Source organism: Equus caballus, chromosome 1, assembly GCF_041296265.1.
Source record: "Equus caballus isolate H_3958 breed thoroughbred chromosome 1, TB-T2T, whole genome shotgun sequence".
Taxonomy (NCBI): Eukaryota; Metazoa; Chordata; class Mammalia; order Perissodactyla; family Equidae; genus Equus; species Equus caballus.
In genome coordinates this window covers 13,837,282-13,864,671 of record NC_091684.1, presented here as the reverse complement: position 1 = coordinate 13,864,671, position 27,390 = coordinate 13,837,282, and the positions used below count along the sequence as shown (strand labels likewise).

General features: G+C 55.6%; 1 protein-coding gene across 9 annotated transcripts in view; it reads left to right on the top strand.

Annotated features, from left to right (window-relative positions):
• The window catches only part of GRK5 (G protein-coupled receptor kinase 5), a 218,426-nt gene extending 191,636 nt beyond the window's left edge, over positions 1 to 26,790 (top strand). For all 9 annotated transcript variants that reach the window (XM_070259970.1, XM_023638461.2, XM_070259989.1 and 6 more), the window contains 10 exons: positions 3,053 to 3,116; positions 4,112 to 4,252; positions 6,757 to 6,947; positions 9,375 to 9,412; positions 11,225 to 11,314; positions 12,878 to 13,086; positions 17,498 to 17,635; positions 18,716 to 18,853; positions 19,473 to 19,604; positions 21,915 to 26,790. In XM_070259970.1, the coding sequence (XP_070116071.1) occupies positions 3,053 to 3,116; positions 4,112 to 4,252; positions 6,757 to 6,947; positions 9,375 to 9,412; positions 11,225 to 11,314; positions 12,878 to 13,086; positions 17,498 to 17,635; positions 18,716 to 18,853; positions 19,473 to 19,604; positions 21,915 to 22,013 (1,240 nt within the window). In that variant the 3' untranslated portion in view covers positions 22,014 to 26,790. The remainder of the gene's footprint in view (positions 1 to 3,052; positions 3,117 to 4,111; positions 4,253 to 6,756; positions 6,948 to 9,374; positions 9,413 to 11,224; positions 11,315 to 12,877; positions 13,087 to 17,497; positions 17,636 to 18,715; positions 18,854 to 19,472; positions 19,605 to 21,914) is intronic.
• Positions 26,791 to 27,390: the final 600 nt, after the last annotated feature.

Below are 27,390 nucleotides of genomic sequence, written 5' to 3'. Positions count from 1 at the left end.
CACTTCCCGAGGCTGGCATGAGGATTCCATTAGTCCCTGTGCAAGGTGCTTTGAGTGTTGGGGAGTGTCACCATAAAGACTCCTGTGTCCTTTATTCCTAGAGTTCTAATAACGACACCCGACTCTCACACAGAAGCTTACAAAGAGTCTTTGGATGCAAATACCTTTTCAGTATCTCCATTTTACTGAAGATGCAAGGCTCAGAGAGGTTGATAGGTTGGCCCTGGATCACACAGCAAGGACCTGGCAAGGCTGCCGCCTGAACCCCAGGCCCCTCCCTCAAGTCTTTCACCCTTAGTCCACCTGGCACTCCTGTTCCAATAGAACCCTTTAGCTGTGGCCGCTGGCTTTCATTTTACTTGTCTATACCAAATACATGAAATGAAGAAATGGACTTTTAAATCCAAGTGCAACTGTAAAGAAGAGATGCCTTTCTGAGGCCATGAAGTTGTTGAAGCCAGTGGGGCAGGACCGTGGCCTAGACGTGCACAAATGACTGACAGCACAACCTCCTTCCCCATCTCTCTTTTTTTTTTTTTTTTTTTTTTTTTGCTAACAAGATCATGGCCTGTTCGTGCTGTACTGTTGAAATATTAAAGGGATTTTTTTTCCCTCCCAAGGTTAACCAAGAAATTCCTCGGAAATTGTATTACCCTCGTTTCCCCTAGCAGAGGAGTTCTGCGGTAATGTCGACCGACTGTTTGTTCTCCATGTATCGTAAACTGTTAGGCGCAATGCCTTCATGTGGTTTCGAGGGCAGCTGGAGGAAACGCTTCCCCGGCCCACATGGCGGGTGCTGGCGCATGGCAGGTTTCTCTACGGCCGGCTGCTCGTGTGCAGAAGAAAGAGACATGGCAGTGGAGAGTCCTGCAGAGGGCCAGCTCTGTGCTCCCCACGGGGACAGGGCCCCGCTTTCTAAAGAAACACCAGGAGAGAGAGAGCGGGACACAGCACGGGACTCCAGACAGGCATGCCAGGGAGAGCCCTGGGGTTCTCAGGGCTGTCCTAAGACATCAGTGTGGTGCCAGAAATGCAATTGCCAGTGAAACCCAAATCCTCCTCAGGACCCAGCAGCGAGAAGAGTTTCCATGAGAGAGTCACTCAAGAGCTCCTGGGTGACCAGAGGCTCACTGGTCTTTCTTGAGCTGACCCAGTTCTTTGGGTCGATTTAGTCTCACTTCAATCCCTGCCCTGGTCGTTGGGGTGTGGTTTGGAGCCGTTCAAAAGAGTCCTGGAGATCTAAGAGCCATTCTAACATTGCAAAAGTTGGTTGTTCTTTATCCATTAATCAACTGACAGACATTTAGGTTGTTTTCATATCTTGACTCTTGTGAATAATGCTGCAATGAACATGGGAGTGAAAATGTGGTATGTATACACAATGGAATATTACTCATCCTTAAAAAAGAAGGAAATCCTGGGGCTGGCCCAGTGGCATAGTGGTTAAGTTCATGTGCTCTGCTTCGGTGGCCCAGAGTTTGCAGGACCTCAGCCACAGATCTACACACTCCTCAACAAGCCATGCTGTGGTGGTGTCCCACATACAAAACAGAGGAAGAACAGACAGATGTTAGCTCAGTGATAATCTTCCTCAAGTAAAAAGAGGAAGGTTGGCAACAGATGTTAGCTCAGTGCCAATCTTCCTCACCAAAAAGAAAAGAAGATGATGAAGGAAATCCTGCCATTTATGACAACATGGATGAACCTGGAGGACATTATGCAAAGTGAAATAAGCCAAACGCAGAAAGACAAATGGTGCATGACCTCACTTGTATGTGGAATCTAAAAAAGTCAGACATAGAATCAGAGAGGAGAGTGGTGGTTGCCATGGGTGGGGAGGGGATGGGAAATGGGAGATGTCGGTCAGGGGTACCAGGTTTCAGCTATGCAAGATGAACAAGTCCTGGGGATTTGACGTACAGCATGGTGACGATAGTGAACAGTATTGTATTATATACTTGAAATTTGCTACGAGGGCTGATCTTCAGTGTTCTCACCAGAGAATGAAAGAAAGGAAGGGAGGGGTAACTCTATGAGGTGAGAGAATGTTAATTCGCTTGATTGGTGGTCATTTCCTGGTGTATACATATAGCAAAACATCAAGTGTACACCGTTTGTCAATTACTCCTCACTAAAGCTGAAAAAAGGAAGAAAAGCTGATTATTCTTAGCCACACAGGCCAGGGATGAAAAAGCCCAAGCTGTCTGCAACGTGGAGCCCCTCACTCCACCTCAGTGACCACTCATGTACTTACTCCAAGAAGCCCCACCCCGGCCTCTGGTCAGGGGTTCTGCAAATGGCTTTGGCCAACTAAAGTGGGGAGTCAGGACACAACTCGGTGATTGCTTCATAAATGCTACTTTGGGCAGACAGCATCTTTTGGTGTGCTGGAGGTATGGGGGAAATACAACACAGGGGCCCTCGCTGGTGGAAAGGCTGGGAACCGACCGTGGAAGATTGCCAAGAGTCGACTTAGAGACGAGCAGCCTGTGACCCTTGAGGAGGCGGGTCTTCTCGGGCTCTGCCAGGCACTGTGTCCCGCAGAAGGGAATAGCCCCAGGCTCCCGGTCACAGGAGGTGGGGACGGGGTGCAGGCCGAGATGCGCAGGTGTGGGGAGCGCTGCAGTCACCTTCCCGGCCTCCCATGGCTTCTGGCTCCTTCCCCTCTGCCTGCGGAGACGCAGCTTCCTTCTGACTTCAGCCGCATGACTCGCCTTTGGGAAAGAGGGGAAGCACACGGAAACTGCGAAAGTGCGGTGAAGCAGCTTGGGCGCATGTTTTTCAAATCATCTGCTCTTCCCTCCAAGTAGTTGCTTGCGCGTCTCTCAGGCTGCGGGGCGCCAAGGGCCAAGGCCCGGGATTTGAAACCAGCCCCAGAGCAAGTCCTGGAGGGTCCGGTCGGCAGCCACGGTTCCCGGGGGTCCCAGGGCCTGGTTTGGAGGGCGTGGCGTTGCGCCTGCGCCGGCTGCTTTCGGTGCTGCCCTGGTCTGTTTCTTACGGATTCTGCGTCTTAACGCCATGAGACCAATGTTGGATTCTTGCTTTTTTCCAGGCAACCGGTAACCAAAAACACTTTCAGGCAGTACCGAGTACTAGGAAAAGGGGGCTTTGGGGAGGTGAGTGAACATCCACATTTTCAATGGGAAGTTCTGGCCTCTGGTCCCCTTCTCTGTCCCTTCCAGGTTGGCCTAAGGGGTTCTAAGCAGGGATCCCGAGTGAAGGGCTCAGTCGTGCGCCCCCTGGTGGAGAGGGAGGGTGAGGTGCAGGGCCCTGGGGAAGGTCAGGCGTGTCTAAGGTGGGAAGGGAGGGTGTGGAGCCCTGCTGTCTGCCGCAGGGCTGGTGAGATAGCGGTGCCCTTGGAGCCAGCCTCAGGCATGGCTCAAGCCTCAAGGGGAGAAATGGGCACTCTCGATTGTGTTTGGAGGGAGAAATGAGGGCCCTAAGCGACTTGGGCGGATGATGCTGTTAATATGCACTGTTATCCTTTATCTGATCTCCCCAATACTTGAGGCAAGCCTTGTTATTCCATTTTAGAGATGAGGAAAGCTGGAAAGCTGAGGTTCAGAATGGTTAGGTGACCCAGCCAGGGCCACACAACCAATGAGGGGCTGAACTAAGACCAGACCCAAATGCCCTGGTTCCCATTTCTCTGAATTATAAAGTCAGGGATCTTGGGGTCTCCCATCACTGCCCCCCAAAATAAGCCTCTCCTACCAGCACCTAGGGCTTGAAAGTGCCCAGTAGTCAATGGCTGCATTGGGTTGGGAGCTTGCGACAGAGAAAATCTAGTTGCCTCTGAGAGAGAGCCGGTACTTTAGGCCTCAGCCAGTCTAAATGTTGGCATAGATGGCTGATCCTGTGCCTGCCAGGGCTACGATTCACCTAAGGGAGGAGGAGGCAGGGCAAGGTGGCGCTGCAGCCAAATCTTGAGGGCAGGGTCCAGGGCAGCGTGTGTCAAAGGCCAGGCGTCATCAGCTCCTGTGGCTGGGAGCACCCATGAGGCCCGGCTCTGGCCCCGTCTGTTCCCAGCCCTGGAGACCCAGCATCCTGGCCTTGCAGGAGCTTCGGGCAGACTTTCCTTCACGTGCTGGGCTTCTTTCTTGCATCTCAGGTCTGCGCCTGCCAGGTTCGGGCCACGGGCAAAATGTACGCGTGCAAGCGCTTGGAGAAGAAGAGGATCAAAAAGAGGAAGGGGGAGTCCATGGCCCTCAATGAGAAGCAGATCCTAGAGAAGGTCAACAGTCAGTTTGTGGTGAGTGTCCCGGCCCAGGCACAGGCCACCCTTCTGGTGACCAGGGCCTCTGTCCCTTGGGAAGGGGGTGGTCCTCCAATGTGACAGGTCCTCAGAAAGGCAGCCAGATGCTCCCTCCATCACAAGGCACCTCATGGTCACTTGTGGCTGACTTTATCCTGTTGTTGGAGCTGGCCTGGCTGCCCTCGGCCAAGTGAGGCCAAGCCTTCTGTTAACTCCTCAGTGGACAAAGCAAGCCCACCCTGGGCCCAGCCAAGGAGCTTTGTTTCCACAGCCCCCGGTGGGCTGCTTTCATCACAGTGAGACCTTGGTGTCAGTGACTTAGAGAGCTCCCTTGTGTTTATATCTGTTTGTTACTCCATCTGGGCTGGGCTCTGCCACAGTGACAAATTATTCCCCAGCTCCCAGTAGGTGCAAACAACAAAGGCTGTTCTGCCACTCACATAGAGCCCAGAACGATTGGCCAACCTTCTTCGGCTTACAGCTACCCCATCCACAGTCTGGAAAGTGAGTGCTGGGGGTCTGCACAGGGACCTCCACTGCCTCGGCTGGGGTGACATCCTCACTTCCGCCCACGGTCCATTGGCCAGAACCAATCACTACAAGGGATGAGCCAGCCACAGGGACACAGGGAAATGTGGGTGTTTGGTCAGCTCTAAGTGTCTCTGCCACTGGTTATTATAAAAATTAGTATATGCACAGGTGAAAATCCAACCAGCGCAGACAGGTACAAAATAAAAACAAAAGCCTGCCTGTTTGAGTAACCATTCCAATGTGTTTGATTCATGTACACGGTTTATTACTTTTAGCCAGTGGGATCTTACTACCAATTGTATGTTGCCATATTTTTCGCCTTAAATTATAGATCTTTTTCTCTATCCAGACCTAGAGCTGTACCTCTCTTTTAAGCTGTGCTGCGTTCCCCTGAAATACAGGGAAGAGATAAACCGTAACCTGTGCAACCAGCCCCCCCAGATAGATTGTCCCTGGTTCTTAAGCTGCTGCAAACAAGGCGGCTGTGTCGCTCCTTGGACGTCTTTGGCACAGTTGTGAGCGTGTCTGTAGGGTGTGCTCCTACTGGGGGAATTGCTGTGTCAGAGGGTGTGTGCATTCCCATTTGGCAGCTGTCCCTAAATGGCTTTCCATGAAGGTCACTCCAATTAAACTTCCACCAGCTGCGTGTGAGGGCAAGAGATGCCGTCAACCTAGTGCTTCCGTCATTCTCCAGGGAGGAGGGGGTTTTATAAGGTGATGCTCAGAGGGAACAGAAGTGTGTGTCTCTGAGTCTCGTCCCAGGCTGCCCCCACCGCCAGCCGCGTGCAGGGTGAAGGTGTGGGCAGTGCAGTGGTGTTGTGTAGAAGGTGGCGGACAGGCTAACACCAGCCATCATTTGGGCCCTAGGCTTCTTTGAGTCCAGAACCTTCCTCTGTGCTGCCAGCCTCCTTTAGGAGGGACCACTGGTCACTACCTCAATGCTGCCCATGGAGCCCTTGTCACTAAAGGAAGGGGCAGTGCTGGTTCTGGTCAGGGTTGGTGATGGTGGGACCTGCTTGGGGAAAAGGGCCATATACTTGACAAACCAGGGATGGCACACGTTCAAGGGCCTGGACCTTGCTCGACTGTGCCCCGCCCGGTGCCCCCTGGCAGGGAGTTCCCACAGTGCCCTTCCTCAGCCATCACCTGGGCAGGTGTGGGAGGGAGGGGCAGCAGCAGCAGTTGGCACCGGAGCACGGTCCTCAGAGCTCTCCTACCCGCGGCCGCCATTCTGTCTCCTGTCCTTGGAAATAGCTCCTGTGGTTCCTGACATTTGCATGCAAGTTTTATGGCCCACCCTGTCCCCAGCCTGGCCCATGGTGGCCAGATTTCATTGGTACCAGCTCCCTAAGTGGAGAAGGACGAGTACCGCCCAGTGGGACCTGCTGAGACCCTGCCCTGCCCCTCTCCCACCGCCGCATGGCCTCCGTCCTTGGCCACTCGGGTGGCTGGTCCCCGCCAGCAGGGACTAGATCCTCTCTGTTGATGGTCCCTTTGACCAGGCACATCCTGCATGCAAGAGGACGCAGTCTTTGCCAAGCTATGTTCCACTTCACGAAACCCCACTGTCGCTGCAGTAGTGAGCCCTGAGCCCCGAGGGCATCTGGACCTTGCTTTTCTTGACTGGCCAACAAGGCCACACGTCGTTTTCACCATCTGATGCACACACACATGCTTTTGTGGTGTGAACGCACGGACACCGTCCTGTTGGGACCCCTGAGAGGGCAGGGTCCTGGCGTGTCCTCCCCCCTTGCCTCCTCCCCTGGAACCACTGAACTGGAAGGAGTGAGTCCTTCAGCAGCCGAGAGGGGCAGTGGGCAGGGGCCCCTGAGGCCATCTGGGTGCAGGGGTGGCATGAAGGTGCTGCAGCTCCCCCACCCAACCCTCCCACAGCTTCGAGGACCCTGGGGAGGAAGAGCCGAAGCAGGGGCAGCCGCAGAACCTCACCATGATGCTGTCTCTGCTCCCAGGTCAACCTGGCCTATGCCTACGAGACCAAGGACGCCCTGTGCTTGGTTCTGACCATCATGAACGGGGGCGACCTGAAGTTCCACATCTACAACATGGGTAACCCCGGCTTCGATGAGGAGCGGGCCTTGTTCTACGCGGCGGAGATCCTGTGCGGCTTGGAGGACCTGCACCGCGAGAACACCATCTACAGGTGCGTGGACGGCTGCCCCCTTCCCTGTTGAGGTCTGAGTGTGAGGGGGCCGACCCTGCTACACCCTGGATCTGCGGTCATCCCGCCCCGGGACTCAGGCCTGGTCATCACCCTTGTGGGTGACGGTGCTTGAGTCGGGCAGACTCCCACTCTGGAACCGAGTAAATGAGGTGGGCTGCTTAGCGGGGGCCAGGTGTGTGAAGTGATGCTCCCTCAAATTTGATGAGGATGGGCCATGGCCCCTGGTCCCCTCCAACCCGGCACCTCGGGAAGCTCCGTGGAGCCTGGTGGCCGTGATCTGGCCAGGCCTGGGAAGACTTTGGTAGGCCCACCATCACGGCAGACGTCAGAATGGACTCTGTCCGTCCCACAGCGTCCACCTTTCTAGGGCCAGGTGTCCAGGTTCTGGGGGCAGTGGCCTTCAAACTTGCCTCGCAACCCTCCTCAAAGAATTTTGAAAGTCTCTGTGCCCTCATACATTCTAAGTGGGCATCTGAAATAGTCCATCACATGTTTAAATAGTGGCTAAGATTGCTATTTTGAAACTGGAACGGTGACATCACATTTTTAAAGGTAACCAGTGGAATCTAATTGCCGTAGCAAATTGATTTCCACCGTCATCCATCTAAAAAAATGCGTGAAAACTCTTTAATGGTGAGGAATTTCCTATCATTTTCTTCTCTACTCTCCTCCCCACAGAATGTTATTGTAAGGTAATATAGTTTTTGCCTAAAAGTCTTTCATTGATCAGCATTCGGTGTTAAAATAATTTCTTCTGTTGAGTTGCCATTATAATTATTATTGGTAGACCCAGTTCTGGGCAGGCCCCTGGGGTGCTGACACCCTGGAGCAGGGCACCATACTAATATTCAGGAGGGAGGAGGAGCCTGATTTACTCCTTGAGTTGGGGAAGAGAGCTATTGAGAAAGGGCGGGTGGGAGGGGAGAGCTGAAAGGATGCCAGGACAGGGCACTGTGATGTTAAGGGTCCAGAAATGGGTCCACTGGAACCCGGCAGCCAGCACACCCCCTCCCCCCCTTTGGAGAACTTTGGCCTGGAGCTTCTGGCAGAGAGCATCTTGGGAGCCCAAGAAGGTTTTGAAAACAAGAAGGAATGGTCTTAGGACATGCCCTGCCCTCCACACCATCTCCCCATTTGTGCTTTGGTTTTCCTTCAAGGGAGAAGATAGAAACATTTCCCTAAGGGTTGAAAAGAGAATTCAGCACTCGATTGCCTTTCATTTAAAAAAAAAAACCGAACAGGTGGCCCTCCAAGTCCAGCTCCTCTTCTAGGGAGGAGGAGAAACACAGGCCTCTCTGGCCCCAGCTGCTTGCCCTGGCCTCTAGGTGGAGTTGGGTTCTGGCCCACGCCCACTAGCTCTCACCAACCTGGTGGCCCCTGCTTTATTGAGATGAGGGCTCCTGCCCTCATTTGGAGTTAACACATCAAAAGAGTGCAAATGAAACAGCAACAAAAGTATTTTGTAATAAGTAACTACGTATAAATACCAATTATCACTTTGTGCGTTGCCCCACAGGATTTGGGTACATTAACCACTCCCCATGAGGACAGCTGCCATCAGTTAAATAAACAAAGCCAGTTGTGGAGAGTCAGAGCTTCAGTCCAGATGCTGTGTATTGTTTGCCCGACGGCTTAACTGAGTTGCACACACTATTGTATTGGCTTCTCTTTTACACGTGGAGAAGACCTTTTACTAGTAAAACCACACGCTTCTGCCGCCTCTCTCCCCTGCTGAGAGTGGAGAAGTTCCCTTTCTTGTGAGCATGCTTATGTCATCAAAGAGAGGAGAGACAGGGACAGGAGGAGGTGGCTGCACCTACAGCTGCGCCTTCTGGCTGTGCTTTCTCCCAGGCTGTAGCTCAGCTGGAGTTGGGGAATGTGCCAGGCTTCTGGGGGCCCCATCCCAAAGGCGTCCTTCTCCTGGGGTTGCCATCCTCTCCCCTACCATTCTCTGCCCAAATCTGCAGCTTCTGCTTTGTTCTTAGTAACTTCCCTTTCTTCTTTCCCAGGCCCTGCTCTGCCCTCAGGGCATCCCAGAGCATCCTGAGACCTCAGGGTCTTCCCAGCCCTGGAGGGTTCTGTTACCACATCCTCCAGAAGTATTCTCAGCCCCAGGGGCTGTCAGCATATGGACAGGTGCCAGGACTGGCCTGGGCCTAACCTCCTTCCCAGTCACCCTCCAGAGTCGGGAAGATGCCTATGGCAAACAGTAGCATTTGTTTTAAATTACTAGGAGAGAAGTTAGCCCAAGATTGTCTTGACCCAGAGAGAGACCAGACAGCCTGAGCCAAGAGACGGGAAGGAAGCACTCAGGCCTGGTTGGCCCAAAGGGGTCATCCCAGATGTCCTTAGGCCCTCGCTGCCCAGAATGCCCACACTCACATGCTCGTAATCTTTCCCTCTCAGAGATTTGAAACCTGAAAACATCCTGCTGGACGATTATGGTAAGTCAGGGAGCAGCCCGGGAGATCCTTTTCCAGCTTTGTAGCCGAGGTGAGCATCGCAACCCACAGGGAGCAGGGGGCCTCCCAGCGGAGACTCTCAGAAGCACCGACCCTGGGCCCGCGGGAGGGCAGTGGGCAGGTAGGGGAGGACCCGCTCCCACTCCTCAGTCCTGGGTACCTGGGAAGGCAGTGGGCATGGATACCGCTCCTGCTTGGTGGAGAAGCAGTGTGGCTCGGTCAAGAGAGAGAGAGAGCACTGAGTGAGGAGTCCAGAATTTCAGATACTGGGCAAATACTTAACTCTCACACAACTTCTCTGCACCTCGTCTTCCTTGTGTGGGAAATGGAAACAGTGGGTCCTGCCCTGCCTGCCTCAGAGGGTAGAGGGTGGTGGCGAGGTTCTGGCAAGGGAGACCGAGGGGAAATTGCTTTGTCAACTACGGCCAGCTGTGGCTGTGTCAGGGGTTGTCATTGGTGCATCACCGTTGTTACTTTCCTGTGTGTGTGTGTGCATGTGCGTGTACACACCTGGATGAACAGCTACAGTGACCTTTCACAACTGTGTAGCCTGTCACGCCTGGGAAATGGCTTTCACATCTTTTGCACATCTTTCGTCTGACTAGATCTTCCCTCTTCACTGAGGGGCAGGGCCCACATCCCTGCACCCATTTTACAGATGACAAGATTGAGGCTCAGAGGAGCCAACCCACCAGAGTCACCCAGCAATATCAGTGGGGAGCCGAGGCCAGAAGACAGGTGTCCCCCGCAGCATGCCCCAGACCCCAGGCAGCCGCGGGCAGAGGGCAGGAGGAAGGGGAGGCGGGTCGTTGGTGACCTGGAGAGAGGTTTGAGTGAGATGCTACCAAGTAGAGGGACAGGCAGAGGGCCCAGGGCCCCCCGCCCCTCTCGGACGAGCCCAATGCCCTTAGGGTACCCTGCTGGTCTCAGAATCGTGCCCACCGCTGACCTGTGGCCCAACAGCTGGATCTGCGTGCTTTTTTCCCTGGGTCCTGCCTTTGTCAGGGGCTGCTAAGCAGGGGAGTCCATACAGCTTGGCCTGGCGGGGGCCCTGGCATTGGGCCTGGCTGAGGTCCGTACTGTGGGGCCCTGGCGTCCGTAGATGGGGAAGAGGGCAGTGTTCCTTCCTGTGGGGTCAGATGTGGCCGTGTTCCCCAGGGTGGGCCGCCAGGCAGACAACGGTGGGGCACAGCTCTCAGCGTGGTATCTCTTTGGCCTTCATGGGTCAGTCCTGAATGGGCATCCACTTCCATCTTCCAGTCTCTGCAGGGCCCAGATGTCTTCCCTTCTTGTTTCTCCAAAGGGAGAAAATTAACAACCTCCAAAGACCAACAAGGCAGGACAGGGAGCTGCTTCCCAAATTGCTTTGTAATTTTCCCCCATAGGCAAATGGTTGGAAAATGTCAGGAGAATCTCACATTTTTCCCATGAAGCAATCCCAGAATCAGGCCAAGGCGTTTTGAACTTTGTGACTTGGGCTTTCCGAGAAGTTCCTTAGGGCATTTTATGAGCAGGTCGGCCATTTTCCAGCCAAATCTGGGCGTCCTTTTGCATCTTTGTGTTTCTCCTGCAAAGTAGCGATTTACCCACATCCTCTGACACCTGGACCCTCTCAAGGGTCCACACTTGCCCTGAGATGGCGGGTGGGGATCCCAGTCTTCATGGGACAGAAGAAAATGCAAGGGCCTGCGTGTCTTGCCCAGGGGCATGCAGCAAATCTCGGCCCTACCCAGGGTGGGCCAAATGTCCAGGCCACCGAACCAAGAACCCGCTGACTCTGCTCTCTCCCCTCAGGCCACATTAGGATCTCAGACCTGGGTCTGGCCGTGAAGATCCCCGAGGGAGACCTGATTCGAGGCCGCGTGGGCACCGTCGGCTACATGGGTGAGTGAGGGTACGGCCCCTCCCCAAGCCCACCCCTCAGAGCCCCTGGGCTCTTTGTGCAACATGCATCAGAAGTGGAGTCACAGCGGGAGGTGGGCGTTCTTAGCCAGGGTGGGGAGCATCGGGGCCCCAGGGAGCGACTTGACTGATACGAGCTCTCTGCAGCCCCCATCCCCAGTGCCACCTGCATCTCAAAGCCAAGCCACTCTCGGGGTCAGTGGCCAGAACTGGCAGGCAGTGCTGCTTGTGAGGAGGTGAAATAGGGGTCTGGTGAGTTGGCAGACAGCCTTCAGGGAGACCCCTGAGAGGAGACATGCCATTAGGAAGGGCTCTAAAAGGAGAGGAGCACACCTATGACACAGCATCTGTGTGTCACCAAGCACAATCCTAAGGAGACACCACCTCCCCTGAGGCTCCTCGGAGACCCTGGTCCTTGGGGCTGCGGGGAAGAGAACTGGAGCCACACCCAGTCCCCTGGAACCCTCCTTCTGATCAGGGACATCCCCTGGGCTTCCTCCTGCACACCTCACACACATGTGCCCACTCACCCCAGGATGCAGGGGCCTCTGGAAAGCTCTAGGGGCCAGGGGTCTTGCTGCCCTCTGCCAGGTGTGTGCCAACAGCACATACATAGGATTCCTTCCTTTGTCCTTTTCAGAGGGTCCTTTTCAGATTGCACAACATTTGGGAACCCTGGGGTGTGTGTCTGTGTGTATGTCCATGTGAACCCTAATAGACGGATGGATGGATGATAGACAGATTATGGATATAGATAAATGGTTGGTGGATAGATGATTGGTGATAGATGGATGGGTGGATGGGTTGATAGATGGGCAGATGGATAGATAGATCAATGGATGATAGATAGATTGGTCTATCTGTGCACCTTTGTGTACATCTGCGTCCGTCCTCTCTTGTGCGGAGTTTTGCACACGTCTGTTTGCATGGCCTGTATTGTGTGCAGACTGGTACATGTGTGGATTCTTTGCCTCTGAATGTTTGTGGCCTGCCTGATGACATGGAACTCTCTGTTGCATTTCTGTGGTGAATCCATAATTCATTTTATCAAAGTAGTAGGCGTGTCATAGTGAGTGGCTTTGTGAATTCCAGATAAATTTAAAATCATCTTTAATTTGGGTGGACACACCTTCATTCGTTGATAGGAATATGTGTGTAGCACCTACCCTGTGCCAGGTGTCGTACCTGTCATTAGGGACACAGCAGTGAGTAAGGCAACTCACATTCTAGTGGGGGAAACAGCAAGGGAACAGGCCACTTCCATCCACTGTGGTCAAGGTTCTGAAGCCATTGTCAGAGTTCTTCAGGAACACTGAGGGGAGTGATCAGGGCAGGCTCCCTGGAGGAGGTGGCATTTACAACAGCTGAGGGAAAGAGTGTCCCAGCCATGAAGCTCCAGGCCTTCTGTGAGCAATGCCGTCGCTCCTTGGAGCAGGACTCCTGAGGCCCGGGTGGCATGAGTCACAGCCCTGACTCCATGCGCCCAGGCTCTGTCCTGCCACCAGCTGTCTCTCAGCTCCCCTCGCTCCCCTCTTCCACCCCCAGCTCCGGAGGTCCTGAACAACCAGAGGTATGGCCTGAGCCCCGACTACTGGGGTCTGGGCTGCCTCATCTACGAGATGATTGAGGGCCAGTCGCCATTCCGCGGCCGCAAGGAGAAGGTGAAGAGGGAAGAGGTGGACCGCCGCGTCCTGGAGACCGAGGAGGTGTACTCCCGCAAGTTCTCCGACGAGGCCAAGTCCATCTGCAAAATGGTGAGCTCCAGGGGAGCCAGGCCTGCCCAGGCGACTCCCCTGCAGGACAGCAACTGACTCAAGGGGACTGGGTCAGGGCACACGAGGGTGTGCGCGGGGAAGCCACCAAGCCAGAGGAGCAGACGCTCCCGGCTGCTGTGGACCACGGTGGTCTGCAAAGACTTCTGGGAGAAATCCTGGGGTGGCAGGGCAGCCCCCTGACAAGGAACAAGGACTGAGGTGAGCAGCGTGGCACCCTCACATCCGGCACGGGAGGGAAGGAGATGATCCCAGTTGGTGCCCCAGATATGAAGGGATCATGGGGCAGCCCCTGCCCCTGGCCTTGGGCCTCCTGCTCCCTCCAGCTCCGGACCCGGGGCGCTGGCTTGAGGCCAGGGGTGAGGCGGTGGGTGGTGAGACTTCAGTCTTTAAACATCTCGTAGCAGAGTTTTCCATCCGCTAGATGAATGCTGGTCCCACCAGCTCGCGTCCTGCCTGACAGCATCTGCAGATAGTGAGATTTGACCCATCCATGGGCAGGGCGCATGTGGGAGTGACCTTCAGACAGGCTGGGTGTGCGGGGCCAGATTGGGGCCTGGAAGCCAGAGGAAGGAGTGACAGGAGCCACCAAGAGTGGAGCTGGGAGAGAGTCCAACCTGGACCCCTCCCTTCCCCTCGGCCCAGGTGGGCTCACTCCTGGCCAGGGGCTTTGTGGGGAGATGGCCACTGCCCGCTCCTGTCCACTCTCAGGCTCCTAGATCCCACCCGTGGCTCCTTGGGGCCTCCTCCCCCTGATGCCAGACACAGCTTTGCTCACCCCACCGCAGGCAGCTGCCGTGTGCTGCCAGCCACAGGGCAGCTCCACGCACCTGTGAGCCCACGACTTCCTTCCTCTCCCTGGAGCGCTGCTGCACCTGGAGCAGCAGACGGGAGGCTGGACCTGGGTGGGGGCTGCCCTCCCGCCCCGCTCTGAGTCGTGTGCATGAACAACCAGGCTAGAGTGTAAAGAACAGGCCCAGGGAGCTGAGTAAGAGAGCGAAGCTTCTGTTTCCAGAAAACCCGTGTCTGCACTGCTAGGGTCCGGGAACCGTCTGGTGTAGCTCCCCACCCGGGAGGCCCCTCTCCTGGAGCCGTTCAGCTGCTGCTTGACCACTTCCTCTCACCAGCTTCAGTCTGACGTCACAGAGCCATGGGGGGGCCATATCTGCCATCTGACCACTTCCAAAAGAGGAGAACCACAGATCTGTCATTTACATGTGTGAGAGACACCGCGGGAGGGACAGTGTGCACACTAGCAAACACACCCCCAGCCACATGGCCTGGGGGCCAGCCCACAGCTGAGCACTTGCCCATGTGCCTGCAGCCTCCGTGAAACCCAAGTAGTCACGGCAGCCAGAGTTGGGGTTGGGGGCCAGGAGGAGCAAGGCAGCAAAAGGCAGGTAATGTGGGGTCCTAGGGATGTTTGATAATGGGGGGTGGGGGATGCCAACAATCCTTGGTTGTGTCGCAGTGAGGTGTCTATCCAGTGGTGTCAAAGTGGACAAGGGATGGAAGAGGGAGGCGCAAGCATCATCACGTGACCCCGATCAGGGCCAGGGATTCAGAGAAGTAGGTTGTGAGAGACCCCAATAGGGACATGGGACGTGCTGAGAGGACAGAGAGGCAGAAAGGGCCCCCTCCCTGCCCGCAGAGACCCGCTTTGTCATCCGACTCTGGGGTGCCAGGACTGGGGCACTGCTGTCTCTCTGCTGCCCCCTGGTGGCCACCAAGGGAAAGGCGGTGGCCCAGCCTAGGACTCCGGGTGGACCTGGGCCCCTTGGCGCTAAGTGTCAAACCAACGTCCCCTAATCTTTATTCGCTGGAAGAATCCCCGGGATCCTCTAGCCTTGCTCCATCTTCTTACAAATGACCCTGGGGTCTTGGGATTCTGGTCTTGGGCTTCCTTTGTGCCCTTAACCACAGCCCGTCTGGTCTAGCAGCCAGGCTTCCCCTTTCCCCTCCAGTGGACGCCAGCTCAGGACCCTGTAGGGCTTGACCGTAAGGAGACCATGGAGGCCCAGGCCCCACCGGGTAGTTTCTCTGCTCCGGCAGCCCCAGCTCTGCCTGCCAGAGAAGGAGGTCCACAAACAGCAAGGAAGCCAGTCCCTGGACTTCAGATGCCGTTCCCCATTCCATCTTGGCAGCCATGAGACCCTCCTCACTGCCCCTGGGGTCCAGAAATTTGTTCATCTCACTGCCTTGTTCCCTGTGTCCAGTCCCTAGGCCCAGAGCTCAGCCCCACCTTCCGTAGGCCCCTGCTGAGTCCTAGAACTGGTCTTTCCCCACGCCCTGCAGCTTCCTCCCTCTGGCCCTGCAGCCATCTCAGCCTTGCTCGTTCTTGCAGCCCATCTCTAGTCTTCCTCCTCCAGGAAGCCTGCTCTGCCTGCCTCCCTTGCCCACCTCACACCATCTCTCCCTCTCGCTTCTCCTGATGTACACCTGACATCATGGTTCAAACTTTTTACCTGATACGCAGGTGGCGAACAGGCCACGTTGTAGGTGGGTGTTTAGTTTTGCCTGCACAGTGTTTTAGAAACGGACGGATGGTGGGCTAATTGCCAAGATTTAAAATTGGGGAGATTTCACATAAACACCTGGATTTTATGTCTTCTCTTGAAAAGAGCAGAAGCCCTGGGCACTGACTGACATTCCTGCCTGTCAGGAGCTGATGGGCAGCCAGGCATGGCCCACCCAACCCTCCCCTTGCCTTTACCGCCCTCATTTGTGTCATCTGTCTAGCCAGCCCTGCAGGCTCTGGGGTCTGCAGCTGGGAGGTCCAGCCCCTGAATGAGGAGTCCTGCTTCTTTGGGATTTCTCAGAACAGGCAGGAGCCCAGGCCCAGCAGAGCCTGGTTCCTGAAGCCTTTGTGGAAAGGCAAAGTCCCGGGAGAAGAGAAGTGGAGGCCCTGAGCCACCAGCCCATGGGCAGAACACCTGGGTGGTCGGTGGACCAGGAGATGACACCATAAGGGACCCTCTCGTGACTTAGTCCTCTCCAGGCTGACCTGGTGCTTGCCCTGCTGCCACCTGTGATTCCTTTGTATGAGGGGGCTTGGGGCTCAGTCCCTGTGAGCCTCTCCCTCCAGACCGTGAGCCCCAGGAGGCCCACCTGCCTGCCGGCTCTCCATTGCACCCCCCGCCCACTCGGGCCAGCCAGAAATGCATATAAAGGAACGCGAGCAGAGGGCACCAGGGTATTGGCGAAAGAAGGGGTGGACTCCCTTGGAGGTGCAGGCTACCCATCCTGATTTCAATCTCAAAGCAAACAGTAAATTCCAACTGTGTACATGGTGCAGTGCTCCATGGGCAGGGAGAAGAGAGAAGCACAAGGCAGGGATGCTGGGACTGCGGGGAGGGGTCGAGGCTGAGGTTGGTGGGTTGTCTGGTGGCCCTCCCCCAGGGTCTCCCCCTCCTGTCCTCCTGACCTTTGTTCACACCTTCCTCCCCTCTGGCCTGGCTGTCTGCTCCCATTCCAGTGAGGACACTCCTACCCCGACCATCCCTGGCTCCCCACTACCCTGTCCCCCTACCGGACATGGCCATCAGGACCCTCCATCACCTCTCCCTGACCAGTCCCCTTCACCCTGACTCGCCCCTACACTCTCATCCTTCACTGAAACTCAGACAGGTGTTGTCCAAGCCACTCTGCATGTTCCGACCACCCTGCTCTTGCTGGCACAGGTCCCTCCACCTGGTGCCGAACCCACGAACCCGGGCCCCCAAAGTGGAGCCCGCAGAACGTTAACTACTGGGCTACTGGGCCGACCCCTCCACCTCCCCGACCTTTTAGAAGCCTGTCTCAAATGCCCCTTCCCCAGGAAGTTCCCCGACCCCCCAGCTGGCAGCCGGTTCCTATCCCTTTGCCACCATGGTGTCGTGTCTGTAACTGCCTTGACGAGTGCTCTGAACGTGATTCCTCTTGGCACTATGGTTGCACCTAGTAGGTCCTAGTGTGCTTGTGAGTTGAGTAACTGATGGAGAGGCCTCCAGGCGTGCGCCCTCCCCTCTGCAGCTCTCCTGGAGCACAAGAGGTAACTCTGACTCGGCAAACGTTGCTGGTGCCCAGAATGCCCCAGGGAGAAACAGACAGGATCCCTGCCCTCTCGAGGCTGCAGGTGTCTGGGCACACGGTGACTGCGGGACCACAGAGCTCGCAGCGGCTCGGGCGGCAACCCTGAAACCAGGCCTGAGCAGGGTCAGGCAGTGTCCGCTGGGTACCTGGGGGGTGGCACAGGCACTGCAGAGGCTGGAAGAGGGACGTCTGGGGCGGCTCAGGGACACACGTGTGACAGGGAGGTGATTGCAGGTTCTCCGAGGCCCCTCTGCCCCTCGGGCCTTTGGGCAGAAGGAGAGGCCCACCAGGCATGGCCTCATGGGGCTCTCTCTTGTCACAGCTGCTCACCAAAGATGCAAAACAGAGGCTGGGCTGCCAGGAGGAGGGGGCCGCGGAGGTTAAGAGGCACCCCTTCTTCAGGAACATGAACTTCAAGCGCTTAGAAGCCGGGATGTTGGACCCTCCCTTTGTTCCAGATGTGAGTAGCCTCGCCCAGCGCGGATTGAGCCTGTGCTCTGATCCTCAGCCTTTGACTTAGTCCAGTGTCCGTCCTGGGCCCTGGGGCATGCGCTGACGAGACCGTGGGCAGGAGGCAGCCCCTCCCCTCCGGGAACACATTGCCAGGTCTGGGGGTCCCTCTGCTCTCATCCTGGAGTCACCTCCTCTCTGAAGCCCTCATCTCCAGAGCTCCAGGCACCCGGAGCCCCTAGGAGGCCTCCCCCACTGACCTTGAACTCCTGGAGGGCGGGGCCGGGCCAGGTTCATCTCTGAGTCCTGGCACAGAGCAGCCCCCAGTGCGCATTTGATGGACGAGTGAGATAAAAGTTATCCCCACCTTAACAACAGCAGCTTGTGGTTTTGGCGCCGAGCGCTTGTGGCAGCCCCGGGCCAGGCGCCTCTGTTATCCCCGCTTTCTAGGTGAGGAAACTGAGGCCTACAGGGGATATGTGACTTTCCCAAAGTTCCTAAGCCCCATAGCTGGGACCACAGCCCAGGCCTCTCCAGCTGCACCCGCCCCCCACCACTGCCCTGTCACGTGACAGGGACCCGCTGAGCGCCTCCTGGGACACCCCCGAGGCACTGTCCTTGGCATGCCCTTGCTCTGGCCATGGTACCCAGCATTTGTTCTGTGGAGAAGTGGACCAGAGGCCACAGAGTGTGGCCCCAAAACAGCCCTCGTTCTGACAGAGACGAGTTTGGAAACATTTCCACCATCCTGATCCTGTGGGCTTTAGGGAAACAAAGAATGTCTGACTGTGGAGGGAGCTTAGGGACAAGTCTTCTGTCGCCCTGCCTCAGCACGCCCTGAAGGAGACGCGGGGTGACCTGCGGGATGTGTGAGGGAGTGACGGCGGGAGGAAGCCCTGGACTCCCGAGCTCTCGTTCCGCCCCGCCAGGGTCCCCTGGCACCTCTGAGAGAGGGCAGCACAGCTTCCCAGGGGAGGGGGGTGGCCTCGGGAAGACCGCCCGTCTGCTCCGCCATCAAAACCCCAAGGCCTGACTGGGGGACATGCGAGTGGGGAGGGCCCCGTGCGACCGAGCGCTCTGCCTCCCTCAGCCCCGAGCCGTGTACTGCAAGGACGTGCTGGACATCGAGCAGTTCTCCACCGTGAAGGGCGTCAACCTGGACCACACGGATGACGACTTCTACTCCAAGTTCTCCACGGGCTCCGTGTCCATCCCGTGGCAGAGCGAGGTGAGCGGGGCGGGGTCGTCGGCTTCACCCTGAAGAGGGGAGTGACGAGGACAGAGAAGGCACTGCTGGGTCAGGCGCCCCGGGGGCCTGGCATGGTGTGGGCTGAGAAGGAGTAAGAGGCGAGACAGACACCACCCGTCTAGATGACTTTGAGAAGTTTGGCTGGGGAAGGAGAGGAAAACGGGGCGGTGGCTGGAGGCACAGTGGAGATGAGTTGCGCAAGGTGGAGCTGGTTCAAATGAGATGGAAATGATCGGGGTGGGGCTGAAGCCCTGAAAAGAGGGAGGGTCTGAGCATGTGGGGTGACCTGGGCTTCAATGAGGTGAAGGAGGAGATGGCGTATCGGTTTGGTGGCTGGAAGATGAGCACACCCCCAGGACGGTTTCTGTTTTCTCAATGAGGGCGGCATGCAGGGCCACCAGGAGAGGCAGCGGGCAAGCGGGGAGCTGGCTGGATCACAGCCCCAGTAAGACGGCACCCTCCTACCAGGGTGGAGGACCTGGTAGGACCAGGTTCAGGGGACGGCATCTGCCCAAGGCTCCGCCGCTGGGATTCCTTTCCACCCAAGATGACGGATGTAACCCCTCATGCCGCATGTCATTTTGCACCACTTTTGCAGATGATAGAAACAGAATGCTTTAAGGAGCTGAACGTGTTCGGACCTAATGGTACCCTCTCACCGGACCTGAACAGAAGTCACCCTCCAGAACCGCCAAAGAAAGGGCTGCTCCAGAGAATCTTCAAGCGTCAGGTGAGAGACCCCCCTCCCGACGCCCAGCTGTCCTGGCTCAGCTCTGGACCCCTGGGCCCAGGCACTTCCACGCGATGGAGACCAGAGCTGCGGAGTTCTATCTCCTTGTGGGGCTCTGGAGACTGGGGGTCAGCAGTGGCCTGGAAGGGACAAGCAGCCTGTGAGAAGACCTCTGAAGCCTACTGGCTGATGGGATCCCTAGGGCAGAAGGGCAGGACCAGCCCAAAGTCCACCCTTCGTCAGAGTTTCTCAGCCTCAGCACTGGTGAGGTTTGGGTTAACGCTTTGTCGCGAGGGCTGTCCTGTGCGTTGGGCCGTATTTAGCAGCCTCCCTGGCCTCCACCCACTAGATGCCAGTGGCACCCCATTCCCTACCCCACTCCCATGGTGCCAACCAAAAATGTCTCCAGACATTGCCCAGTGTCCTCTGGGGGCAAAATGCCCCTGGCTGAGAACCACTGCCCTGCATGGCCATTATAAAGACTAAAGTTATGTAGGTAAAGATTTAACATAATGCAGAACAGGGGACTGTTGGAGAGGTGATCCCCACAGAACCTCGTGGCTCCTGGGCTGGGTTGCTGCCGTGCCCTCCAGCTGGCAGCCAGAGGAGACTGTGCCCCTTGGGAAAAGATGCTCTTCCCTGGATCAAGGATTGGCATGGACCAAATGGAAGAAATGTCCTGGGACGGGCCTGGCAGGCCTGGGAGAGTGAGGCCACCAGGGCCCCCACCTCAAACCCACAACTATGAAGGTGACCACAAAGTGCCTCCTCTTGGCCTGGCCCTTCAAGAAGCCATGGCCCCATTGCCCCCATCCTGGAGCCTGGGAGGCCGCTATTCCTCATGTTCCCCCGCCCCAGGGAGCAGCCCCTCTCAGGACGATGAAGAGGACACCGCAGGTGCAGCTCAGGGCCCCAGACCCCAGGAACCCCAGCTCCCTCCCCCTTTGGTGACAGGGGTGAGGTGGCTGTTCATGGTGCTCCGCTGTGGACCAGGCCCTGTGCTGGGCACTTTTTGAAGGCGTCTCTTGCTTAATCTCCGCAAAACCCTGGGCCTTCACTCAACAATTCATTCATTCAACCAATATGTATTGGGTGCCTACTGTGTGCTAGGCTGTTATCTAAGGACTTGAGATGCATCAGCAGGCAAGACTGAGATCCTTCCTGGGCGTCCTAGTGAGGTGTGAGCCCAGGGTGGGCTACCATTACCCCATTTCACAGATGAGGAAACTGAGGCTGGGCAGGATCGGAGATAGCAGGGCAGGGAGCACAAATCAGGCACATGGAGAGAAAATGCAGACTGAGGCTTTGTTGTTGTTTTTTTGCCATTTTTCTAAACGTTTGCCGTTTTATCTAAAAACTTCATGTGAGTTTCACATCCTCGTCCGTAATCTACTCATGTTTGTATACTATAGAAATATCATTTTCAAATGCTTCCATCAAGTAAAATTGAAGTTCCAGAAAGAAATGACCTCCCCCTCCCCATATGTGGCCCAGCGCCAGGACGGCCCCAGGTCCTGGGATGAGCACTTGCTGTGGAGGCTCACGGACCCGGGTTCAGATCCGGCCCTGACCCCTGTTTGGGTGGCAGTTTACTGAACCTCTCCCAGCCTCCATTTGCCCCTCCGAAGGATCGGGTGCCTGGAGCCGGGAAGAGGACTGAGGGAGGTATAGGACGGTGGCCTTCAGCACAGCGCCCGGTGCCACCGCCACCGAGGGAGCAGATGCTCCAGGTGTCTCTCCTTCTCCTCCCTGCAAGGTGAAGGGCCTATGCCCACGGGGATATCAGGGAGTGTCAGGAGTACTGAGAACAAGCCCCTGGTAGAGCCCTTTGCACACACAGCCTCGTTTCATTCTCCCCAGTGCCTGTGCAGAAGCGGCTCCTATTCCACGTTACAGGTGAGGCAACCAGGGGCTTCCGTAGCTTGCCCAAGGTCACTCAGCTAGGAAGTGGCAGACTTAGGATTCGAACCCAGGCAGTCTAACTCCGAGCCTGCAGACTTAACCAATATAGGTATTGTAGGAGGGGCCACTTCTTCCTTGCCTTGGGGTTCTTTTAATTTCATAGCTCTTCCCAGGCACCAGGTAAAGCTCTCGGCCCCAGGAGGTGCCTCTGGACCTGGGTCTGCAGGGGCAGAAGGCCAAGGTCAGCAGAAAGGAAGAGGAGGCACTGGGAAGCAGCCCCTGACCAATGGCTTTCAGACTTTCAGACTCAGGGGCCCCTGTGATGTGTGGGCCCCCGGGCTTGCCTCCGCGAGGACTGACTTGCTTTCTCTCTCCATCTCTCTCTCCTCCCTGCTCATTCCCTCTCAGCATCAGAACAATTCCAAGACTTCGCCCAATTCCAAGACGAGTTTTAACCACCACATAAATTCAAACCATGTCAGTTCAAACTCCACCGGAAGCAGCTAGTTGCGGCTCTGGCCTTGACATCCATGGTGGGACCAGCCCAGACCCTTCTCGTTAGAAGCGGAACTTGGGAGCGGTGGGGTTTCGCTCCAGCTGGAAGCACGGGAGCCTCCAGGAGCCGGGGAAGGAGGCCATTGACCCCCTCGACGCAGAGCCTCTGGTTTCCCCAGAGCTTTCCACTCAGGTCTGTTTCCAGAGGCGGCCCTCAAGCCAGGGTGGATCGGATTGGTCTCTGCCGAACATTGCAATAGGAATCCAATCGGATGCCACAACTTGCACGTATTTTAATAGCGTCATAACTAGAACTGAATTTTGTCTTTATTATTTTTAAAGAAAAGTTTTGTAAATTTCTCTATTGTCTCAGTTTACATTTTGTATATTTGTATTTAAATGAGAGTCAGACTTCGAGGGTGTATATTTTCTGTGCAGCCACTGTTAAGCCATGTGTTGTAGACATTTTAGAGGGGGAGGGGGGATTTACAAAAAAAAAAATGTGACTCAAGACTTCCAGAGCCTCAAATGAGAAAATGTTTTTATTAAATGTAGAAAATGATTCACGTTTCACCTGGAAAGGATTGGTCGTATCCATCTTTATAACCTTTCCCCCGCACTGGTATCACCATGCTATTGGCTTGTAACAACCTGAATTAGATGCTGAAAGACACGTCTGGGACTTCCCCCCCAGCCACAACGTCCTCTGTTGGGGTCCAGGGAGTCGGCTGGGCTGGCTCTGTTGAGATGTGCACTTTTCCTTTAGGGCACACAATGCCATTGAGCCTTTGGCCTCAGCCTCCTCTTCTTTCTGGAAGGTGGCCCGTATGTGGAGCTGGCCATCTTCAGCTCAGTGGTCTCTGGGCCTCTTTCTTTCTGAACACGTTCTGACTGCTAAAGCCAGTATATTTCCAAGAGGCTCATGCTTGGGGATTTTCTTTTATTCTATTTTTAAGAGCAGCATAGTGATGATAAGGACTACTCATGGAACCTCAATTGTCCTTATGGCCCATGGAAGCTTCAGTGAGTGGGGGTCAGTGGACCCCATCCTGAACGAGTCTGGAGCAGGGGAGCCATGGCATGCCTGGGGACTCCCAGCACATTCCTTAAGTGTTTCCAGGGTCACAGGCTCTTGAGAGCTTCACGGGACCCCGAAGATTCGCTGGCCCGGGTGGCACGGGTGGGGTTGGCTCTCTAAGCAAATGGGATGCTTGAGGAGAGCCACGCCACCAAAGAAGCTCAGGACAAGCGCACTGTCACTTCCTAGGAGAGGTGGGGCAAAGATGAGCTCTAATTTGGCATCTCAAAATTTTAGGCACAAGTAGCCCCAGGAAGACTTGGTGGCTTTGCCAGACCAGCGGCCTCCGAAGTCAGTACCTGGGCCTTTGGAGCATGGCCATCCAGTCCCAGGGCCAACTGGCTTCCTGCTGCCGCCTCCATGAGGTGACAAGGAGCAAATCGGCCCTTGCGTCCCCTTCAGGACGGGGTGAGCAGTTGACCTCTGCTCCCCCTCTTGCCTGAGTCCCTGGCGACTGAGTTGGCCTCAGTCAGACCTGGTCTCAGCCACCTGGCAACTGTCGGGGTGTCTCCAGTGTGGGCCCTGCACCACCTGCATCCTGTTAAAATGCAGATTTCTGGGCTCCACCCCCAAGCCCCCGGAAGGGCATTCTCTGGGCGGGGGCCCAGGAAACTGCCTCTTTAGAAAGCCCCCCATATCATTCTGATGTACCTACAGTGTGAGAGCACTGCCTTAGGCATCGGGGGTCTTCCGATGGGGCCATCTGGAGGTGACCCAGGCAGCTCTGGGGACAAGCCCTTAGGGAGGAGAGAGTAGTGAGCATGTCAACCTCATGTCCTGATTTCCATACCCTTTCCCCAAACTTCGCCAGCGGGTCCCGGGGCCTGCTGCCAGAAAAGGGGCCTGACCTTCGGGGCTGATCATTTGAGGTCATTTTGCAAACAAACGGGGGAGAAGAAACATCGGGCTTCCCTCAGATCCTTCAGCGCGCAGTAGGATCTTCTTCAAGACCAGCTCTTGTCTCACAAGGCTGCTTCCGTTACCTTTCTTGGGCCAAATACAAAAAAATACAAACAGCCATATTCAGTTCTTGCCAAGGAAGTGGAAAGCTCTTTGGCCAGTATTTTAAGGTCCCCAAGCTCTTGCTGACTCTCCTCTCTTAATAAAAAGGACAGTCATCTTCCTGGGACAGTCACCAACCCAAGCCACCACCCTCCTGTCCAGAAGTTTCCTCCATTTGACCCAATTCACAGCAACTCAGCCTTCACCAAGGGAACTCGTGTGGAGAAGTAACCTCTTTATGCCTCAAAGCCACGCACTGTCCATTTGCAGTGGAGCGTCCTCAAGGAGCGAGAAAGAAAACAGACATCAGCTCAGTGTGTGTCTGCATCGTGAGAGCGCAAATGATGCTAAAGCACAGGTCTTGGGTGTGACTCTTAAAATAACTGACGTCTTCCTTCACATTCGCCGCCTGTCGCCTGTGAGTGCCCATGGGCTGTGGGGTCAGTCACTGGCCCTTTCAGTCCTGCACTTCCTTTTGGCCCATTGATTTGTACAAGAGAGGGGAACCCTTTCTTTAGAACAGTGCCTGAAAATCAGCGCCCCCTACTGAGTTCCTGAGTCACGGTGGGTCCTGTCCCCACCCCTCACCCCCAGCAGCTGCTTCTACTCCCATTTGTTTTCGATAGCTGCATTTTTTTTTTTAGAGATTGGCCCTGAGCTAGCATCTGTTGACAATCTTTCTTTTCTTCTTCTTTTCCCCAAATCCCCCCAGTACATAGCTGTACATTCTAGTTGTAGGTCCTTCCAGTTGTGCTATGTGGGACGCCGCCTCAGCATGGCCTGATGAGCGGTGCCATGTCCGTGCCCAGGATGCAAACCGGCGAAACCCTAGGCCTTTGAAGCTGAGTGCGAGAACTCAACCACTCAGCCACGGGCCGGCCCCTATAGCTGCATTTTTTAAAAGATATTTTTAAATTAAAAAAAAAACCTTCCCACCCATCCACCTGTCCAGGATGAGGCATATTTGGACAATGAGTGGATTTGTCTCTTTTTACTGCATTTGAGCTCTTCACACAAGAGCCTTTCTTTCTCCCAGCGTGGCATTTTTCTCACCAGACGGTTGCTGACTTTGTGCCTTTGAGATGAGACGCAGGGTCTTGCAGAAGCGTCTCTGCTTCCACTTTTCAGGAGACAGGCTACTGTTCCCACTGGGACAGGGGTGGTCTGTGCCGTGATCACCATGACAAGCGTTTATCAAGCCCCCTCGGGGGCTCCCGTAACATCACCCATGCTGTCACGAAGACCCGATCCCCACCTTCACAGAGGATGGCACCACATCTCTCATCAGCTCGTTCCCTACTCTTGCTAGGCCAGTAATATCCCTTTTTAAACCACGAGGCTTCAAGAGCTGCTCGCTGGCACGGTCGCTAAGGATCGCTATGTCTTGAGCAGCTCCAGGAGGGTTTTTTTGTTTCCTGAAATGCACTGCTCTTAGCCAGGGGGACACTCAGTCCTCGCGGGGCTGGCAGAGGGAGGTCATACTTCGCGGAAGAAAGCAGCGTGGCCTTGGTTATACACACACCTGACAGCCCGCTGGGACACATGTCGGTGGGTGAGTTCTGGGGACACGCATGTGGCCACTGCCTTGGCATTGAAGGCACAAGTAGGATGCAGCCACCTGCTCTTGAGCCTAGCAAGCCCTGATGATGCTGGAGACCTGCCCTCTGAGAAGCAGGGGGGCTCTGTGCCTCTCCCGGGAGCCCCACGCACCGTGGAAGCCATGTTTATTCTTCCACACCCTGTCCTTTCCCGAAAGGCTTGGGTCATTGCATTGGCTCGTTTCCCACCAACTTTCTCAAATGAGCCGCTGCCCGGACCTCAGTCCGGAGGGAGCACCGTGGCCTCCTTGAGCCTGGCATCCCAGGCCTTGCTGAAGGGCACAGTTGCCTCGTGGACCACTCGAATTCTCCCAAGATGAAGAGGAAACGCCGTGGGGGTGACATCCAGCTCTCCTCTTGGGCTGTGGGGTGCTCACCTACCCGTGGGAGCACCTGTGCCCTTCCGAGGGCCACCTCCTCCTGCTGTCACCTGCTCTCATAACCTCCCTCTCTGAGATGAGACCTCCTAGCCTTTGTTGTGGAAAGAGAATGAATGTGAGATCTTTGTGCATTTTGAAGCGACAAAGCTGTGAGTCATGAACAGCAGAAAGCTCCCTTCTTTCTCCCCACAACAGACCACGATGGCGAGGCCTCGTCCCCGAGGCCTCTTCCCCTCCTGCTTTCACGGCCGCCCAGCCCGGCTCTGGAAGCCCAGACGTGTGCAGGTCAGGCACAGGTGGCTCGTCTGGTCTGACTTTTAAGGCTTGTGCTGGGGACAGTGGTTTAAAACATCTGAAAAGCTAGCTCTCCCTAGGAGGGAAAGACGCTTCCCAAAAGAAGAATCTAGATGTCTTTCCCCGGTCCATCAATAAGTCATTTTTGTAATAGATCAAAAGCAAATGTTCTCGATTCTAAGAGCTTAGTGGCTGTTGGTAGTGTTAAAATAGTCATCCTTCTAGTATCCAAAGGTTTATATTTTTTTTCAGGGAAATTTTAACATTGATGAATGAAAATAGTTCCATTTGAGGGTCATTCCTGAAGACACCGGCTTTCGTACTCCTGCTGCTCTGAATCTTTGTATGTTCTGTCTAATATGTCACAGTGCTGCTGTATCTTGATCAAACCACTGTTGTTGTTTTTTTAAGAGAAATAAATTCCTTAATGAAAATAACGTTGCGTCTTTCCTCCTGCTGAGCTCTTGTTCTGTTCCTTCCACATGTGACAGTTGCCCCCAAGATGCCACCACCTGCTGCTGCAGCCTTGAGTTCACCCTTCCGTCAAGTGGATGGCTCAGCCCCTCCACTGACCGCCCCCCGACCTGCCCACACATGGCCCAGCTCCAGTGGGCAGGGCCTAAGGATACCACCTGAACCCCCTCCAGGTCGATTTGCTTCTGACCCCAAACCCAGCAGACAGCTCCAGAAGTGTCCCAGCCATGTGGCACCAACCGGACTGGGGTGAGAAGGGCCCTAGTCAGTGCTGGCAGCCAGACCCAGACATCAGACAAGACGTTCACACCTCCCCCTGACGTGTGGTATGTGAAAGAGGTCATAACTCAGGCGTGGGCTTTGTAGAGAGGGGCTTCTCTGGCTGTTCAGCCTTCACCGAGCCAGCAACACGCTGGACCTGGGTGACCAGCAGGGCAGGACACAAGTGCCTTAGAACCCAGAGTCCCAGTCTAGGACCTGAGACCCCTTCAGACCCCTTCCCCTGCTTGGCTTGGTGGCAAAAGAATGAGGGGGGCTCTGGGCTCAGACAACCTCTACTGACT